This window comes from Mixophyes fleayi, chromosome 6 (assembly GCF_038048845.1).
Source record: "Mixophyes fleayi isolate aMixFle1 chromosome 6, aMixFle1.hap1, whole genome shotgun sequence".
Taxonomy (NCBI): Eukaryota; Metazoa; Chordata; class Amphibia; order Anura; family Limnodynastidae; genus Mixophyes; species Mixophyes fleayi.
In genome coordinates, this window is record NC_134407.1 from 41,318,237 (window position 1) to 41,339,466 (window position 21,230).

Consider the following 21,230-nt stretch of genomic DNA (forward strand, 5'->3'; position numbering starts at 1 on the left):
ATCTTATGGCTGTTGTGGGATTTTTATTTGCTTTTTTTTTTTAAATAGCTTATTTGTAAATTTTGTCACACATTAGATAGATAAAACACTGAAGCCTAAGAGGGCAACACCAAGTTACATTGTGAATTGGATAACAGAGTAAAAAGAACAAGTCCACTTGGGGTGGTTACAAAACATAAACAGGTAGAAGAATTCCACAACAATATAACAATGAAGAACCTTAAAGGGATGCTGTGTAGTGTGTGTTGTATGCAATTGTGGGGCCTGTTGTGCTTATTTGACAAGAAAATACAATGCGAGGACGATGGTAGAATATGTAGGGGGCAATATAGAGGCACTATCTCTGTTCACACAGTTCAGCATTGAAGTGTTGTCTTTTTTCTGCAAAATCTCTTCATTTTTTCTTCACCAAACCCTAGTAATGAATCTCACAGAGATAACGCCTTTGGTTTCTAAGTTACTTGCACCAGTTTAATGCATGATGGATTTCTTGAGGACTGTTTTCTGATTGACGGCAGATTTCTTGTTTACTAGAAGGTCAGAATTGCTGAGATAACATATCACTACGCACTTCTCTGTTATAAATGTGTTAGTCTAGCTGTAGGTAATGATAATGAAAGCAATTTGACAACCTTTAGCATAAGGTGAGCAGATGCTCTGTGTTAATAGGTATTTTGCTTGTTGACTCTTCAGCCATGCATGAATATCTTCATGTACATGGACATTTTAGAGACTGTAGTTCCCAGGTCGTTAGGACCTTTCTAACAATTGGACACATGCTGAAATGTCGGGCAGTCGGACCAATATCATACTGTGTGTGTCACCCCTAAACAGTTAAGATGCCCGATACAGGGGCAAACACAGGATTTGCAGAGGGGGGTTTCCACACCATGCCGACTGTGGGCATGACCAGCATGCATGGGGACGGGGCTATAATGTTAGAGAGTGCTTGGCTGCTCTCCAACTCTCCCTATCCCCATAATATACATGGGCAATGCTGCGTGCACTACTGTTAGGTGCACGCAGCTTTCCCTTTTCAAGCAGAGCCATGTGAAGCGGGGGCAGGGTCCAGCCACCTCAATTATACAGTGCCCCAGGCTTGGAGGGGGGTTTCCAGGCAGTAGGAAACCCCCTCGGTTTGCCTATGCGATAATGATGAGATGGTTAATGAGATCATTAACAGGCATGTTGGTAAATGCAGTGAGAAGACAATGACAGCCCTGTGAGTGTGGCTGTTTTCTGAGGACACTAACTGGACCCATTGATGGCAAGGATCCGACTTCTCAGCCCTATTCTTGACCAGTATAGTGCCATAAGTGTGCAGGACTGTGACATGCTTGGCAAGCTTTAGTAAAAAAACAGTTATTTATTAGCAGAAATGGCCTTCTAAGGCGGGTAGGTGTTACCTTAAGTTTAAATTAAAAGCTGCTACAAGTAAAGTTACTGGCGGAATACTATTAGTTGTGTTTACCCATCACCCCCACCCCACAACTAGTGCAACATATTGGGGGTTAGGGTGATATCTTTTAACATTGGAACTGGAACATGCTCGCAGCAGTCATAAAAATATTAAACACAGAGAAATATTATTTTGTCTTTTTATTGTCATTGAAAAGCTTCGGCCGTATCCCACAGTACAATCAGACAGCAGCTGCAGTTAGTGACATACAGATCTAAACGAGAAAGCATGTACAATTAGGTACAGATGGCTCCAGGGGTGACCTTACACTCCAAAAACCTTTACAATGACGCTTTAAAATAATGGAAATGGTCCTAATTATATATATATGTGACAAAGGAGATGTAAGCAAGCTGAGCCCATACAATGCTCGTACTAAACTGTTTCTCTTCCCAAATAGTTTTTCTTGTGTTTAATTGACTACAATCTACCTTTTGTCCTGAAAGTCATAAAATTGTTTCACAGGAAACAGTAGGAATAGTGCTGTAACTCATAGCAACCAATCAGAGGTTTCTAAACTCTGCTAGAAATATGACAGACTGTATTTGGTTACTTTGGGCAGCACCTCCTCTTCTACAGTTACCGTATAACAATTTTTATAAATCTGTACTAGAGAGCAGTGCGTTACATAATATACAGTTCAAACTGGAAAAGTTTCTATGCACCTCCATTGTCGGCTTACGTGTGTTTAAGGGTAGGTTCTCAGGCTACAGCCTCCTGTGGTGGAATTACCTGTGCTGCATTCTGTGAAGCTGTAGTGGTTATCACACTCTCAGTTCACACACTACCGACTTCAAGTAATGGATTGACCATCGATGCATGAAGAAGCAATTGTTCCAGCCTTTGAAATCTGTACCATGAATACTGACAGTGTGGTCCTCATATTTTTTATTGGTCAGTATTCTGGTGCTCATTCACAGGGCGTATTCACAGGGCAAAGTACCATGGCTGTCTATACAACTGCCCATCGGGTTCCATTGCCTTTGGTTGAAGTGATCACATTATATGAAAAGCATTGTGTATTCAGGTGGGATTTGTCCAGTAAGGCTGGGTACACACTACAGGGGTTCCAGGCAATTATCAGTCCAATCACACGATAAATGACCATTTGTTCTGATGTCGCATTAGTGTACGCTTCAACGATAAACGAGTATCGTTTCAAAGCACATCATAATGTTTCGTTTGATTTTTAAACCAAACTAAAAATGTTGTTCAACGATGGAACGATGTCGTTCCAAGTCTGCAGTGTTTATGCACCCACGACCAGCAGTGTCCATAGATAGATCTCTGTGGAGTGTGCAGAGTCATGATCTTTTCAGCCGATGGTTGTGACATATCTAAAAGTAAATCCTGTAAAACTTCAATAGTGTGTAAACAGGAATCGGCATGCTGATCTGAGCTTTTTTTTTTCTTTCAGTCATTCGTAAAATCGTTAAAGATATCGCATTGGGAGAAGTTTTGTGCAATGTGGACCCCACCTTAGAAAAGCTTGGTCCTGTCTCCAGCTTTCCTCACACTATCTGCCAGCTATTAAGATTGGCAAAGCTCGAGGATACTTTCAGTGGGAAAGAGGGAGAAACTTTGTTTACTAGATCGTTTGCTGAACACACATTTTTAGCTAGAACTGATTGAGCAACCTATAGCAACTGAAATGGTCACAGCGGTATTTTGGGAGATGAATCTGATGACCTCGTGGGAGGTAGGGACCTACCCACTTCTGTAACATGTTAGTGAGGACAGGAGTTCATGCATCTGGGGCAATGTCATGATGTGAAAGTGAAATGGAAGAAAGTGGGAAGCCACAGACTGAGAGTTAGATAATGGAATCAGTCGGGTTCCCCAACAGCACAGAATTCTAAAGTGAGGTACATGTTAATATGGTGCAGGAAGTCTCATACTTGGATGCATTTTATACCATTAAGTTTATATATCCAATTAGTTCTCATAAGTGTACTATACATATCTGATGCCAGTATTTACTTGGTGACAAAGGTTAAAGTTTGTAATTTCCTTTAAAAAAAATAAAATAATTAGTTGTATGTTTTTCGCTTCAGGTCCTTTGTGTAGTGCGAGTGTCTCAACCTTTGGCGCACGTCCCGTCACCATCTTCAGCGGCTTCTTGATTGCTGGTGGACTAATATTGAGCAGCTTTGCACCCAACCTGTACTTCCTTTATTTCTCATATGGATTTATGGTTGGTAAGTGACTTATGTTATATAATAAAAAACATACAATCTGACTCAGGACGAATATACCACAAAAGCATGTTGTGCTCTAAGATGAGACAGCAGAAAAACCAGCAATGACTATGCAAACTATCCTATTATTATTTTGGATATATGAATAAAAATGAGTCCAGTTCCTTTAAAGATAGCTAACTTTTGACACACTAATTTTAAAGGGTTTGTTCCCCAATCTCACCTTTATTTTCCTTGACTGGTTCCTGAGGACTACTGATTAATTGGATTCAGATACATGTAGTGAAATTGATCTTGTAATTTTGGATCAAAATTTTTATAATGTTTGTAAATTTTGTTCTCAAATTCTACAAACCAACAACTTACATTCACACCTCCAAAATGTCCTTGTTTTGCTCACAAAACAGTTCTTTTGTCAGACTCCCACTTGTCCTGGTCCTGCTACCCAAGATCTTGAGATGTGGAATGGACTTTATGGATATACGGTAGTGTCATATCTCTCTCAAGCCCCTCTTTAGGCCCCTGGCCCTCTTTCCTTCCAAATTGTTCCTTTCTTGGGTATAGCATATAGATCTATGTGGATTCTACGCAGTGAGGTCTGATTGACTGCTAGAGTAGCTGCCAAAGTGTTGTATTTCCTGCAGTGACGTCCGGTTGACTGCTAGAGTAGCTGCCAAAGTGCTGTCATCAGTGCAGATTACTTGAAGATTCTACATGTGCCAATACATTCTGTTCCTGGTATGTAAAGAGAGGATATCAGACTGTGGTGTCTCTAGACTGCTTACAGTGGCCTGTCTGTTATAATATTTGATCTGTAGCCACCCACGTACAAATAACCTGTGACACTGGTTTGGGAAGGGTGTAGGGAAGGTAAATAAAAGTGTTTATTATTGTTTTAATCGAAACAGTTTCCTAGTACTCAGATATGACCAACAGTTCAAGTTTTCAATATTTCCCTGTGACAGAATAGATGTGATAATTACGGAACAGATCATCTGTGCACAACTAAAGACTTCCTCACCATACTTGTAACTCCTGATTTGTGTAGCTGTACGTATTATACAGAGAGTATCAGATGGTGATGACTGCTGTACTTACAAACCTTTTCATACAGCTTATTTTCTTGTTCCTGTCATTAGGTTTTGGATGTGGCTTACTGTACACAGCCACGGTTACTATCACTTGTCAGTACTTTGACAAACGTAGAGGACTGGCACTTGGTATCGTCTCAACAGGTAGGACCAATATGATGGATGTATTCAAGCCACACCTTCATTTATGTACAGAAATGTACCAGCTTTCAAACTGAACAATGAATAGAGCAGATGAAGTTTCCCATGTATTTAATTTATTTATACATTCATACTGGCACAATTTAGGGCAGAGCCACATAGGTGACAGAGTCTGGTAAAATGTATTTGATGTGTCAGGTCTTGGCTTCATATCAGTTATAAGGATGCACCTTGAGGGCAAGTTGCTAACTTTGCAGGTATTTTTATATGCTGTTTGATGTCAGGCGACTTTGTGCCTGCAACAACTTGTCCCATGCAGCCCCGCCCTTAATGTGCACCTATCGCCCACACACAATGGGTCTGGTTTAGAGTAAGCCACAAATTTGTGGCTCCAGCATACGTGTAAATTTATGGCCACAAAATTGTGGCTTTATGTGTGTATTATGAGTTGTATGCATCATGCAATATGTGCTACTCACAATTTGCTGTAATTATGCAGCTGAATCAGGTGTGGGTTCCTCTTGTCATAATGTGAAACCAGCCCCAAATTGATCAAAACAGGGTGGAATTCTCAAATTGGGCGGCTTGCAAAAAACTCATAACCACCCTTCCTCAGCAGGGCTAACTAACCTCATGTGGACTAGCACTAGGTCTCATACTGTTACCCCTTGGGCAGTGGATAATAAGGTACTAGTGAAAAGTAAAATAATAATTTCTTCTATCCTGAAGTAGCCCAATTTGAAAGAATTACAAAGCCCTAATAGAACAATGAGGACTAGCTCCTAGCACAGCTGTGATGTGAATGAATGAAATTGACCTCGAGGGGGTAATGAGACTATTACTTTTGGGGAACTGCTTGTTTCAGAGGACCCTGGCTGCTAGGGCATTTGTTGCCTGTAGTTCCATGTCCTCCAGCCTGCCCTGGCAGCCATGGGAATGTGGCGTTTCTAGTTCTACAAGTGCCAGCATGCCTTACCAGCCAATGGCTGCCTGGGCATGCTCATATTTACAGTTCCATCAAAATACCTAATGATTTTCTGCCTTCACTATAACCCTGGCACCAACCGCCTCTGGGTGCCAGGGTTAGCCTCGGTGCTACTCAGCATGGGGCTGCTGTGCCCTAGGGAATTCCGTACTATACTGACCAGGCTTGCACACCCCTGGACTCTACAGACATAAGTTCACACTAGTGCAAGTTAGGTGGAACAATTCCACTTATATATATATCAGGTCACCTTACAAAGTGGCTTCATGCACTGTGTAGCCAAGTACCTCAGTAGCTTTTAGAGAATTTATAGGTTGTACTGTCATGAATATTGGTTCAGAGCACGATTGCAACCTCCATATGGTAGGTGATTGTTATTTTTATGTATGTGATCCTAGTTTCCACACATTTTTATCCTTCCCCTACTTCCTTCCGCCCTTATGTACCATATATGTAACCTTTCTAATAAAAAAGATAATTTATTAACCTCCCATCATGATAAATTATTTTAAAATAACAAGGCTATTTATTATTAGAAGATCACAGCAGATATCGGGCAGTCGCAATTACATCCCTGATAGGGGAATGCGAATAAATGCCCTATTTCTCAAGTTCCGAAATACCTAGCATGACCCCCATCGCTAACATCATCTCAAAATAGCGTTATCCGTTATACCCTATGGGAAGAGCATCACTGGAGAGGAAACTTCAGATCGCTTACGATCACTTTACTATAGACCAGGGTTGTCCAACCCGCGGCCCGCATGCGGCCCAGCATGCCTGTAAATGTGGCATAGCAGGAGTTTTGGTTGTGGCAAGGGGGCAGCGCTGTTAATAAAAAAAAAAATCCTGCAAAAAAAGAAAAAGATAAAAAAATACTTACCTTGTGGTCACGCGGTCCCTCCCTGGACTCCTCCTCCGTGCGGCGCTCGCAGTGAATGTCGGGCGTGACGTCATCACGTCCGACATCCATTGCGGAGCACAGCACATAGGAGTCACCCGCGCGAACGATCAGCAGCAGTGAAACGAAAAAAACAAGAGAAGAGAATCAGAGAACAAGCCGATTAAAAGGTAAGTTAAGGGGTTTTTTTTGTTTTTTTTTATTATTTCAAGGGACGCTGACTAGTGCATAAACTCACCTGGTCCTGGAGCATCACGGACCTTATCTTCCTGTCTTAATGACTGCTGTATTGAAGCCCTTCATAAAATGTTGTAACAATATCACTTGATGTTTGACAGCAGCCATTAGCATGTCATTGAAGCACAGAGCAACAACAAGGAGCATTAGCAATGTTTTCTATGTTTTTTTTGGATGATCAGCTATCATTAGTGCTAGTGTATTTTATGTGCGGCCCAAAACAACTTGTCGCCTTCCAATGTGGCCCAGGGAAGCTAAAAGGTTGGACACCCCTGCTATAGACTATACGGAAGGACAGGCTCTTATTAGAGCCACTGTCCCAGCTGAAAAAGTTTAATAAATAGATAAATGATAATTAACCTATAGAAAATGGGAGAGGTTATACATCAATCCCACAGCTAGGTTGTCTAGTACATAGGTGTTGCTGAATTCAACTGACACCATACAGAACTGTTGTTTGCAAGCAAACCACTTTCGAAATCTCTTGAGGAGACTGTGTACTTAATCCGGATGATAAATTTACTAGGCAGAATTCCAAATGTCTATGTAAACATTCTGACGAATACTGAACAAAACCCTAACTTGCATATTAAACAATCAAATGTGGTATAAAACATAAAATCTTATTTGTATTTAGTTCCTGAAATTGGTAAATCCTGTACACTAATTTCAGCTACACCTACCTCATGGTAAAAACCCTCAGTATTTGGCTATTTCCTTAGATTCAGAGAATGTCATTTTCAAAGTGCACTTGATGCACACGTTTTTGTTTTGCACCGGTATGCCCAGTTGTTCCGCCCTGCTGCTTGTCAAGCTGCACGCCCTACTCTCCACTCTCAAGAGAAACCTGAAGAGGCACACTGTGCAAAAGTGTCACCTTAAAAATCCAGCCTCACACTAATTTAGCACCAGCCCTTTAAGCAAATGGCTTAAATTATTCATGAGAGTAAATGGACATCGGGTCCGTCTTTCTTACACCATTGTGTGTTGAAGCTTTATTTTACATTGGGGAAAGTGTAAAACGCAAAATATAGGCAGAGATTTGATGTCCACGAGTTCAGAAAAGATGCAAATCTAAAGTCTTTTGTGACGTGTAATGCCCCTAAAAATGCGCCCTCTCTGCTCTTGTTTTTGTACTGCTCCGCAATGCTAAGCGCACTGGTGCAAGGCAGTACCTCACTCCACCCAACTCCTTGCACCCGCTGATACAAACATCTGCTTCTCCTCTAGCAACGTTATCCTGCGTCATGGACAAACACACTTTGATGGACATCTAGACGCGCGTATGAAAATGGAGGAATATGACACCTCCAAAGAGGGTTTTTTGCTGCGCCTATACATCTCATCACTTTTGTAGAGCAGTCCTGTCTGAATAAAACTATGGTACTCCCATGTCTCAAACTTTCAATCTGTAAAACTAAGGGGTATATTTACAAAACTGCGGGTTAGAAAGAGTGGAGATGTTGCCTATAGCAACCAATCAGATTCTAGTTATCATTTATTTAGTACATTCTACAAAATGACAGCTAGAATCTGATTGGTTGCTATAGACAACATCTCTAATTTTCTTTAGTAAATATACCCCTAAGCGTCAATTGGTCAATTTGGCTGCTAGGACCCTGTGGAAATGCCGTCTGTAGATGATGTTTTGTTTCGGCTGCTAACAGTGTGGAACCCACATTCATGTTTATAAAAGCAACAATACCCTTTTTTGTGTATAATGATTACTACTTAAATGTTTTACTGAACACTTAGGGAGAAATACTATAAAAACAAGTAAAGCTGGTAATTTTGGGATAATTTGCCCCTAACCAGGGTTTCATACTGTTCATCACCTGTCTCCGACACACAAAGTGCCTCACTATGACAGTTCCTAGTTAACTGATAGAGTTCACTATCATGAAATAATATGGCTGCCTCCACTGTGTTTAGACAAGTGCCTCAGCGATGTCAGTAGTTTCTAGTGAATTAACAGGCTGTGTTTTCATGATCTTTGGTTCATTGTACATAACCACTGCCTGTGTAGGTGACGGTTATTTATTACATATGTCATCTTAGCTTCCACAAATTTTCACATAATTGTGCATTAAAACCACACGGTTCTGTCCCCAATCAGTGAGAGAATTATAATATTCTTGGGCCTGATTCATTAAGGATCTTAAATGAAGAGGATTCTTATTTCAGTCTCCTGGACAAAACCATATTACATTGCAAGGGGTGCAAATGAGTGTTCTGTTTTGCACATAAGTTAAATGCTGGCTATTTTTTTTCATGTAGCACACAAATATCAACTTTAAATTTCAGTGTACAAATAAGCTATCAAGTATTTGTGTGCTACATGAAAAAAACAGTCAGTATTTAACTTATGTGCAAAACAGAAAACTAATTTGCACCCCTTGCAATGTAACATGGTTTTGTGCAGGAGACTGAAATAAGAATCCTATTCATTTAAGATCCTTGATGAATCAGGCCCCTTCTTCCTGGAAGCTCAGTACTCTGGTATCAGCACCAGTGTGTGCTTGCTGTTCATATGAATATTGGTTACATGAACTACTATATCCAATGGAGCAGAACCTGATCCAACGTCATCCTCATAAAGCTTCCCGGGAATTGCATGATCTTAGTGCCTTTCTTCAGATAGTGGCTGAACAAGTATGTTATGTGTAAATAAACATTTGTATTATTTGTATTTTTCAGGTTCCAGCGTTGGTACCTTTATATATGCCAGTCTGCAGAAGGAACTGATATCCCTCTACGGATTAGATGGCTGTTTGCTGATTATTGGGGCGCTGTCATTGAACATATTAGCATGTGGCATACTGATGAGACCTCTAGCCAAGTTGTCCAACGCTACAGTAGAAAAGCCATGTTTGGAAAAAGTTCCAGATACCTACCTCATCTACCATGAAAAAGAACAGAATAATGAAGAAGACATAGGAATGTTTGAAAAGGAAAAACCTGATGTATCAGACGGGGACTTCTGCTGGCAGGAAAACAACCTCAGTAAAAGGGGATCTGCGGCTCAATGTGAGATTGTAAAGGACTATAGTAATAGTAAAGTTGCAGAGAAAAACAATTGCACACAGCTCGTTAAAAACAAGTGTCACCGTTACCTGGATTACTGGGAAGATACCATAAGTCTGTTCAAAAACAAAGTGTTTGCTGCTCTTTTTATTAACATTTTACTCTTTGACATAGGAGGATTTCCTCCAGGTTTTCTGTTGGAAGATGTAGCCAAAAGTGCCAATATCGACAAAGAAGACATGGTAGTACCACTCGTGTCCATCATTGGCATAATGATGGCCATTGGCAAGCTGGTCTTAGGCATCCTCGCTGACTTTAAGTGGATTAACACTTTGTACCTGTATGTCTTCACTTTGATAGCAACAGGTTTAGCAATATCTGCAGTTCCTTTTGCCAAAACATACACCACCTTGGCTGTTATTGCTGGGACAATAGGATTTTTTACAGGAAACTGGTCAATATTCCCATATGTAACGACAGACATTGTTGGGCTGGAGAAACTCACTCATGCCTACGGGATTCTGATGTTCTTTGCTGGTGTTGGAAATTGCCTCGGACCACCAATAGTTGGTAAGATATTGAAATGAGTTTGTTTGAGCTTCTCTGCTTACAGACACATATTTTTCCTGTAGATGAGAGTACTGAACATCAAGGTAATATAAGTTAAAGCACAAAAAGGTAGATCATCATCATTTATATAGCGCCACTAATTCTGCAGCGCTGTACAGAGAACTCATTCACATCAGTCCCTGCCTCATTGGAGCTTACAGTCTAAATTCCCTAACACATACACAGACAGAGAGAGAGACTAGGGTCAATTTTGATAGCAACTAATTAACCTACTAGTATGTTTTTTTGGAGTGTGGGAGGAAACCAGAGCACCCGAAGGAAACCCATGCAAACACGGGGACAACATACAAGCACCACACAGATAAGGCCATGGTTGGGAATCAAACTCATGACCCCAGTACTGTGAGGCAGGAGTGCTAACCACTAAGCCCGCACACACTCTTCTTTTTGGTACACATGTGTAGTACTTAAGTGTATCATATATCAAAAATTGGCTAATGTCCAACATGATGCCCTATGTTGTAATAAATGCATTTCTAAGAACAGTTTGTACATTTGGTATGTACATTATGGAGATACACTGTAAATATACTAAATCTAGTACGTGGCTTAGTTGACACTTTGGCCCTCTCAAATCCTTCCCCTCCACCCATCTTCCCTATAGGCTTTTGTATGACAACTTTTTTCCCTTTTACTAGTACTGGGCCTGTGAGCACATACCTGTAGCATAGCCCTCATGTTATTACACAGAGAACACTGTCCAATGCCATTATTTATATATAGTTTGGGCTATATATATATATATATATATATATATATATATATATATATATATATATAAGGCCACGGACACAGCTTTTGATATTTTAGCTGTTTTCCAAAACATGTTCAAATTACAGCTATATTATGAAGTGCAGACTATCAGCTTTCATTTGAGGGTATTCACATCCAAATAGGAGGAAGCTGTTTTATATGTAGCCCCCTCTTTTTCATGCTACCAAAAGTAATTGGACAATTGAATCAAAAGCTGTTTCATGGGCAGGTGTGGGCTATTCCTTCGTTATTTCTTTATCAATTAAGCAGACAAATAGTCTGGAGTTGACTCCTAGTGTGGCATTTGCATTTTCAAGCTGTTGTTATGAACCCACAACATGTGGTCAAAGGAGCTCTCAATGCAAGTGAAACAGGCCATCCTTAGGCTGCAAAAACAGAAAACATCCACCATAGAGATCGTGTGAACCTTAGGAGTGGCCTGTACATTCTAAGGAAAACAGACCACACTGGTGATCTCGGCCACACAAAAAGGCCTGGTCGTCCATGGAAGACAACAGTGGTGGATGATCACAGGATCTTTTCCAATGCAAAGAAAACCCCTTTCACAACATCCAGCCAAGCAAAGAACACTCTCCAGGAGGTAGGCATATCATTATCCAAGTCTACGATAAAGAGAAGACTTCTCCAGTGCAAATACAGAGGATTCACCACGGGTGGGTACCTTATAATCATAGTTGCCCGGACATTCCGGTAGAGCAGGCAATTATCCCGGATCCCGGCCAGCTTTGGTAAATTAAACATGGCCCCAGCCCCTGTCTTATTGGTTCAAATTATTGATGACAGTTTGGGTGCGGGGTTAGTGGCACGATTCTTCGAGCCACACACCCACCTGCCTCCCGGGAAACAACTTGCCAATGTTGGCAAGTATGCTTCTAACGATAGTGACAACACCAACTATGAAGAGGCCTACATGATTACACCAAAGGCTGTTAACACTGACAGGTTGAAAATGACACTTGAAACAGCTCCAATGAAGGAACATCCCATCAGTTTCAAGTTCCCCACTGTCATTCTGGCTGTTAAGGAGATAATTTAAAGAAACCCTGGCTGTAGAATGTTGTAGGCTTTGTAAAGAGCAATGTACAGCCAGCGCCTTAAATTATCAGTGAATGACAGTGGGGAACTTGAAACTGATGGGATGTTCCTTCATTGGAGCTGTTTCAAGTGTCATTTTCAACCTGTCAGTGTTACCGGCCTGTCCTGGATTACACCTTCAGTGTAATCATTGTAATCATGAAGGCCTCTTCAAAGTCGGACTTACCGACAACTCAGTATCATTAAACTGACTATCACCACAAGGTCATAAGCCCCAAGAATAGAAAGGCCAGATTAGACCAAGAAATATTTTAAAAAGCCAGGTCAGTTTTGGAACATTCTTTGGACACATTTGTTATTGGAAACTAAGAGCAACCTGTCCCAGAATGATGGGAAGAAAAAGTACGGTGAAGACTTGGAATGGCTCATAATCCAAAGCATATCACATCATCTGTAAAACATGGTGGCGGCAGTGTCATGGCATGGGCATACATGGCTTCCAATGGCATTTTCAATCGATGAAGACAAAACTAAAAAGGCAGAAAGACCCACGAACAAACAACTGATGACAGCTGAATAAAGGCCTAGCAGAGCATAACGGAGGAGGAAAGCCAACATTTGCTGAGGCCCATGGTTTCTAGACTTCAGGCAGTCATTGCCTGAAAAGGATTCATGACAAAGTATTACAATTAACATTTTATTTATGATTATGTTAATTTGTCCAATTACATGTGAACCCCTTAAAATAGGGGACTGTGTATCAAAATGGTTGCAATTCTTAAAAGTTTCATACAATATTTTTGTTCAACCCCTTTAATTAAAGCTGAATGCCTGCACTTCATTTGCATCTTCAATATTTAATTTTAAATCCATTTTGGTGGCATGCAGAAAACAATTATTAAAATTGTGTAATTGTTCAAATATTTCTAGATCAAGCTGTATATGATTTATAATACACTGTGCTATTACACACGGTTCTTAATAGTGAATTGTGCACAGGGGTCAGGAGATTTGTAGTTTTGTTGAAAATATTAGTTTTTATTGTCATTGCCTCTATGTAACATCCCCTTCTCTCTCTTTTAGGCTGGTTTTTCGACTGGACACAGACCTATGACATTGCCTTCTGTTTTTGTGGAGTTTGTGTTCTCCTGGGAGGATTTTTCTTGTTAATTGTAGCTCTGCCATTTTGGAAGACCTGTAAAACTAAGAAGTTGGATCCGTCTCCGAAGAGTTACTCTTATAAAGTAGCTTCACATGCTTGACGGATTATAACAAAACTTTTCTTAAATCTTAGGGACTTTTCTATGCTTCTTAGTTAGTTATCTAGGGGGATGTATGCTGAGTTCCCAAATAACAGATTACTATCAAACATTATAAAAATAGCACAACAGTCTGTTATTTTTCAATAGTGAAACTGTTCTGCAGAAAATCCTTCCTCATTTTGCTGCAAAACTTTGGTGGAATTTGGCCTTGTGTCCCCAGTCGTGTCCTAACCACACTACAGAGCAGAATGAATGGACCACGGTCCCAGCTCTATACATAGACTATAAATTCAGTGCAAAAGTGGAATTCGAAGATTGCGTTGCCGAATTGGATTTGCACAAAATTTCTCTGTAATTCTGTGTACCTCTACACTTCAAGATAAATACATTATTTTGTTAGTCTAATAACCGATAAACTTTTATCTTCTCAGGAAACTTGTAGACCTATTCAATTTGAAAACTTTAGTAATAATTTCATATTAATTCCTGACACTGCTTGGACTATCAAAGGAAACAATGTTTTTATAGTTTGTGATACAATAGCAGTATCTTATAAATGATCAAGGCATGCTTTATGTCAGGGTTTGCCAACAGTGATAACATAACTGCTATTTCATTTATTTTTATGTGGACCAAATGTTTTGGGTTTGTTTTGTTTTTAATGCTCTGTGCTTTTTTTAGTCCTAGCATAAAACAGAGACTAAGGGCTAGACTTACTAAGCTGCGGGTTTGAAAATGTACGGATGTTGCCTATAGCAACCAATCAGATTCTAGCTTTCATTTATTTAGTACCTTCTACAAAATGATAGCTAGAATCTGATTGGTTGCTATAGGCAACATCCCCACTTTTTCAAACCCGCAGCTTAGTAAATCTAGCCCTAAGAAAAACATTAAAGGGAAACTTCACCTTCAGAAAAATCTTCCAAGCAAATTAGTTTATTATCATTTTCCTGCGATGACACAGTAGATCTGTTTTGTGATACAGTTGTTTCTAATTCACATATCTGTGAAACTGAAGGACAATGTACATAAATAACGTTGCCTGGAAGATAAGCCTGCTTGTGAAGTTGGAGTTTCCTTTCTAATAATTTGTACTCTCAAATGGTAATTTATGAATCACAAAATCTGCTCATCTGAACTGCTTCTTTATATGGGCAAGTGCCCTTTTCCACCAAGCGCATTTCAAGGTACATGTCCACTTTGGAAACCCCCTTCCCTAATTCTGATGGTGGAGAAACCTGAAAAGGAGCAGAGTAAGAACTGTAATAATGCCATGTGACAGTCCAACCTCCTACTACTTTAGGAGCACCCCCTTCATTCATTTAAACTAAGCTCATTTGCACAAAATATCAGTATTAAGCTCTTTTGCAGAAAATGAAAAGCTCTGTATGCCCGCATATATTACAGTTTGTCAATGACTTTTAAAGCATACGTCCCAACTGTCCTGATTTGAGGGCTCTGCCCAGCGATCCCAATCAGGACAGCTTTGTCACACAGGTGAACAATTTGGGAGGCATGTCTCATTCACTGCTGCTTTGCATGGCAGAGCAGCAATGAGCAGGTGCTGTGTGCACTGGTGCGTACGGCAATGAATTGTGTTTGGAGGGGAGGCTAGAGCAGGACAGTCTAGCACTTCAAAAGAGCTAGGCACGTCCTCATCGGGATGTGACCACACCCCCTGTCCCGATGACAGATTCCTAAATGTTGGGCGGTATGTTTAAAGTAAGGAAGTACCATATTTAGGCAGTTGGAGGATATTGAAGTTCACTGCACATTGTTGCCAGTGGTTTGGGGCTGTCATTTTGTAATTCTATATGTATTACTGTACTCATACTATTACATATTACTGTGAAGTATAGGTTCATCTGTGTCACTCTCTGCAACTCCAATGCAGTGTTTAACTCTTAATTAACTTTAAAAGAAATGTTTTGTTTTTTTCATGCAATGATTCTGTACAACAAATGCATCTAAATGTTGTTAGAGCCATGCAAACGTCTACGGAATGTTCATACACAGTCACAATCCTAGGCAATAAGTTGGTACGGAATTTCTATGTACATTTATATCTACTGGTTTTGCAAGGAAAACAACAGTTCAAATAAGACATTGATCCGCTATGACAGTATTATGTGGCATTCACAATTATAAAGTATAAACTTTGTCAAATGGTTTTTGCAGTATTTCAGCTGGAGGGGTTTATTGCTATCTCATGGAACTGAATGTTTTCTTTTTCATTACCTTAAATATCTTAGGCTAGTATAAACTCATGTGTCCCAAGATAGAAACATTATTTGCTTATTCAGAACAATAGACCCTACTCCATCTGTACGTCTCCATAAATAATACAAGTCAGTTCTCTAATTGTTCATCCGATTTTACCAGCTTAATCCTTTGTCCTCCGTTAGACAAACAGGCCCCCTGTTGTACAGAAAGTCAGACTGTGGATGTCAATATGGCTTCCTACACAAGAAATAAAAACATTCATTTTACTGTACATATGTAGTAGTGAATGTTACACAACTCTTTATATTTCAACTTGTATTTTCCTGTCATTCAAGTGGCAGAACAGTTGCAGTAATGTTTGCCATAATGAGTACAATTATGACTACTAACAAAAATGAAACTATGGTAATTAGTCTTCAGTGGGTAGATACACTTTTGTGTAAAGCCAATAAATAGGTCTGATATGCAGTTTTCAGATACAGTTATTAAATTAGCAATATGTATTGTCTTTGTTATATTTATATGTCATACATATGTTACCACCATAGACTGATCAGAATGTATTTTATGCCCTGAGGAAGCCGTTATGAAGACTGATCTTTAACAGAATTAGGTTTTATGTCCAGCAATCAGTGATGTAGTAATAGGGATAGCAGCGGAAGCCTTGGTGGCCCTACTGTGGCCCCATTTTTAATGCTGACAGTCTCTATGATGATTTTATATTCACACACACATACACCTGGAGGTAATATTGCATAATTACCAACCTTTCAATGTTCAAGGTGAAGACTGAGGATGGAGGGGGAGGAGAGGGGAGGGGGGGGGGCAGGTGCAGCAAATCGCGTCATTGATGCCTCGCAATGCAATGACACGAAAGTGTCAGTTTTCAGTGGGGGGCGGGTGCAAAATGAATGGCGTCATGAAGTCTCCCATCCTGCCCACTCTACTATGAAGTTGGCAGGATGCCAGAGGATAGCCGGCTCTCCTGGGAGTCTAGGAGACCAAAAATAGGAGAGAGTGGGCAAGTATGTAATATTCACATTTATTTACAGACCTATCTATTCAAGTAATAAATATAAACCGTCAGATGGAGCTACACAGAGTCCATATGCAAAGCCAGTTACAGGGGCCTATTTAAGTGTTTAAAATAAAGTTTTAAGTAACACAAATTTATACTGTACATAGGCTCATTAACTTTTCATGTATCAAACATGTTACTGGGACCCACCCAAGATACTTGGAGAATGTAATAAATGATAAAATACCTATCTATTTCATAAGAATAAGTGATCATTCATATACCCAATAGTTCTTCTTTTACACCCACGCTCCCATACCCCTCTTTTTTCCCCCCAAACTGTATCTCTTTTTTTGTATGAAGTCGAGATTTATTTAAATAACTGAGCATAAGTGTCTTTTTGACTCATTAATTTTAATTGTACCTTAGTATTTTAGTGCTTTGTGGTATATGTAGGTGTTTATAAAAACAATTGTTAAGATCATTTTTATCTGAAAGACTAAGTTTGTATGTGTGTTTCTATGAATTAGTGAAAAAGTACATGTCACGTAGGACGTTTAATCTACTGGGATTTATGGTATTACAGTAGTACAATGTAGATGGCCTGCAATAAGAATCTTTACGAAACCATTGCAAATGTTTAGGCTGCATTGTGATAAGAAAGAGATAGCCTCTTCCTCTATAGCTTAACTACTATTCCCAGAATTATTCGCTCTAAATAGCCAAGGGTTTTGGGTGTTGTACTACTGAAAAGTAGAGGCTGCCCTGGCAATAAAAGGAAGAGAATGGTGTGGTGTTTGTGAAAGAAATACAAAAAACGTAGGTATGTTGCTGACATGACAGTTGTCATTTTATTGCTTAGTGTTGTAATTTTCAAATCCAAATAAAAATATTTTTCTATTTCTGTGTTCTTTAGTTTAGTTTAGTCTGTCGGGTTTATTTACTACGTTGTTCAATTGTACAATGACCATCACTTTACTGGTTGAAATGTGAGGTTTGACATCATATTAACATTGTACTTTTAGAGTGTACATGTAGGGATACATTTATCAAACCTTCTAAAAAAAAAAGTGGAGGTTTTCTTTACAAGTCCTCCTGCCTAAATATGACTTTTCTTTCACTAATGTCCGTCCATGCATTTTAACTATGTATTTAGATCATTAGGCAGAGTAATTTACATTAAATGGCTAAGCAGGGACATTTCTCCTATGAGGTTAGGTGAGAATGTTGTCTCGGATAGCACCATCATAGGGGTGGACAGGGACGGATTGGCAATGTTATGTGTACCTGGAAAATCTTCTGAAAGTGGCCTCATGTTGACAGGATCAAATTAACTTTAGACAGGGCCAACACAAAAGTGGGCAGGGCTAGCACACCATTATCTCTAGCCAGGTCACTGGTGAGAAATGCCAATACAACACACAATGGTTGGCGGAGTCACTACAACATCAGGCAGGCCTGTCCTAATAGGCGGAGATAACACATATAGGCAAGTATTGCACTGGAAGGTGGATCAAACCCATGTAGGCAGTCAGCACACAAACCATACTTGCCAACTCACCCGAAATGTCCAGGAGACTCCGAAATTCTGGGAAGGTGTCCCGGGAGAGCAGGCCATTCTCCAGTATTCTGCCCACTTCCTAGTGAATTGGGAGAAATGGGAGCCTCCATGAAGCGATTTGCAGCTAAGCACAGAATGATATGGATGCATTATTGTGTCGCAGTGGGGCAAAATGATGTTATTCACAGCACCCTGTTCCCCTCCACACTCACAGAGCAAGTAAGTATGGGTGTAGCTTAATCCAACAACATTGAGTTTCCAGGATTAGCAAGAGATAATAGTTGATTCTGATGTTGCAAGAATCCCGGCCACCATGAGATAGGTCATTCTTACTGTGGTCTCATCCACTGACAATCTCCCACTGGTTTTAAGTTCTCCCCAGCAGTATAAAACAAAAAACAAAATCACATTGAAGCTGTCTACCTTTACTAAAAACTTTAGAGTGTCCCAGGCATAGTGGTGGACATGCCCTTAACTCCAAAATGAAGTTCCACCCTGAAAATGTCCTCTGCATTCCTTCTTGGAAATGGGTGGCTTTCTAAAGATAAAAAACTACATGCTTTTAAATATAACTGTAATTAACTACCTGTAAACTAATCAACAAATGTGCGGAACCTGTGCTGCTGACAGCAGTGTCACGTCTGTCAGGGTGTAAGTTTCCTGCAGAGTAATTGGGAAATCTGATCTCTCTGTTAGTCTCACAAGACAAGAATTCCTTCATTTAACAAGTGGTCTCCTCGGTCTGTGCTTTGCCATGAGAGACAGTGTGACAGCAAATCAGATTTGCTGCCAAGCTGCCTGCTGTTGAATTTTAACTGTCGGCAGGGACAAACAGGGTTTCAAGGGAGAGGGGTTTCAAATGCCAGATTTTGGAACAAAGCAAACAAAAATTGCCACAATAGGCCAGCTGCAGATACTATTTTGTAAATCTGCAGTCACATTGTACTGTGCTATATAGGTAACACACAAAGAGGAGAGCTCCATTGCTGCATTGCTAATTGTCATTGCTGATATAGAAATAATAGGGCTGACAGGCTTGGTCTTCTAAATCTGCAGTTACATTGTACTGTGTTATATATAGGTAACACACAAAGAGGAGAGCTCCATTGCTAATTGTCATTGCTGAAATAGAAATAATAGGGTTGGCAGTGTTCTTCAAAATCTGCAGTTACATTGTACTGTGCCATAGCTCAGCCAGAAATAGGAGAGGTGGTAGTGTTTAGTGCTGAAACAAAAATTCAAATATTAGGGCTGGCAGTGTTATTAAAAGTCTCCAGTCACATTTTACTGTGCCATAGCTCATACAGCAATAGGACGGGTGGCAATCTCCTTGTCGCTCTCCAGTCTTCAGTAACTGTTGTTCTTGTCACTCTCCAGTCTCAGTCATGATGATACTAATCCCTCTACCTCATGTGCTAAAGCCTATGTTCAAGTGCATGGTGGTTTAAGTCAGGGAAACCAAAATGTAAATAAAAAGCTTGTACCTTTTTAATGAAAAAAAACACCTGTCTAATAAAGGTGAAAGTTTACTGTAGAAAAACATAAAATTGCCAACTACCCAAAATATTACCAAGCATACCAGCATCATCTAGCTCCCTTCTCTCAGCTAGATCTCAGCACCTGCAATCTACACTGTCATCATATTTACCCTCATCAGTGTGTACATCATCCTCAAACAATACCAATTCATCCCCGCTGGAATCCACCATCACAGAAGTGTACTTTGATGTAATTGTCGGTAATGGCCTTCCTCATGGAATTTGTAGTTCATTTCATGGAAGAGCTGTCACGATTTTTGGGCAATTCTTTTAGACCAGACCAAATGTCAAAATGTTGTGCAGACTCATCTGCATCAACACTGGGTGTCTTGGGAAAGCTAAGTTTTTTCCTAGCAACAATTTTCAGAGAAACTGAAGGAGGAGACATTATTGTGTCATGTACCACTTGAGCTGTCAGCTTGCTCACCAGGAGCTCCTTGCATCTCTGGGTCAGTTGGAAACAAAGAGAAGACATAGCTCTTAAACCGAGGATCAAGCACAGTCGCCAAAATGTAGTGATTCGGTTTCAAGATTTTGATAACTCTTGGATCCTGGAGAAGCGAATAAAGTACTTGATCTACAAGTCTCAGCATAATTGCTTTGTTTAATCTCCTCCTTCAGTTTCTTGAAGGAGGCATGAAGAGGTTATACTAAAATGTAACTCCCAGCTATCTGAACAAATATCCTGTGCTTTCTGTGCTAACTGTAGTTTCCAACTAAGCTTAGGCTAAATATGGTGTTAATTCAAAAAAGAGGAACTTAGAACTATGCATTTATGAGAAATAACTGTATAGGCGTGCTTTTACTGGAAATAGTATCTGATATATAGATTCTATTGGCTTAGAAGAGGGCTGCTCCCTCTCACTACCGTTTGTCCTAATGTATATATATGTTTCTGTGACCTAATAAAAGTAGAGCTTTTTACAACTTGATACATACATTTCTTGTCTGTGTCATATGTAACTCTCAGGCCTGGCCTAATTACTTCTCCTTGGGTGATTTATACCAGAATACGTGTGAACAAGAAGTTAATAGGACTTTTTTTAAAGTCCAGTGGTAGGATACCTCTGACATTTCTTGGTGCCGAAATCCCGGGAACCTGATGACCGGTTAAGGGGATATCTGGAACCATCCAACGGCTGACAACTCCCAA

General features: G+C 40.0%; 1 protein-coding gene across 3 annotated transcripts in view; it reads left to right on the forward strand.

Moving 5' to 3' along the window:
• The window catches only part of SLC16A9 (solute carrier family 16 member 9), a 38,262-nt gene extending 20,384 nt beyond the window's left edge, over positions 1–17,878 (forward strand). For all 3 annotated transcript variants that reach the window (XM_075216349.1, XM_075216350.1, XM_075216351.1), the window contains 4 exons: positions 3,514–3,657; positions 4,797–4,892; positions 9,710–10,606; positions 13,559–17,878. In XM_075216349.1, coding sequence (XP_075072450.1) covers positions 3,514–3,657; positions 4,797–4,892; positions 9,710–10,606; positions 13,559–13,737 — 1,316 coding nt within the window. In that variant the 3' untranslated portion in view covers positions 13,738–17,878. The remainder of the gene's footprint in view (positions 1–3,513; positions 3,658–4,796; positions 4,893–9,709; positions 10,607–13,558) is intronic.
• The last annotated feature ends 3,352 nt before the right edge of the window (positions 17,879–21,230 follow it).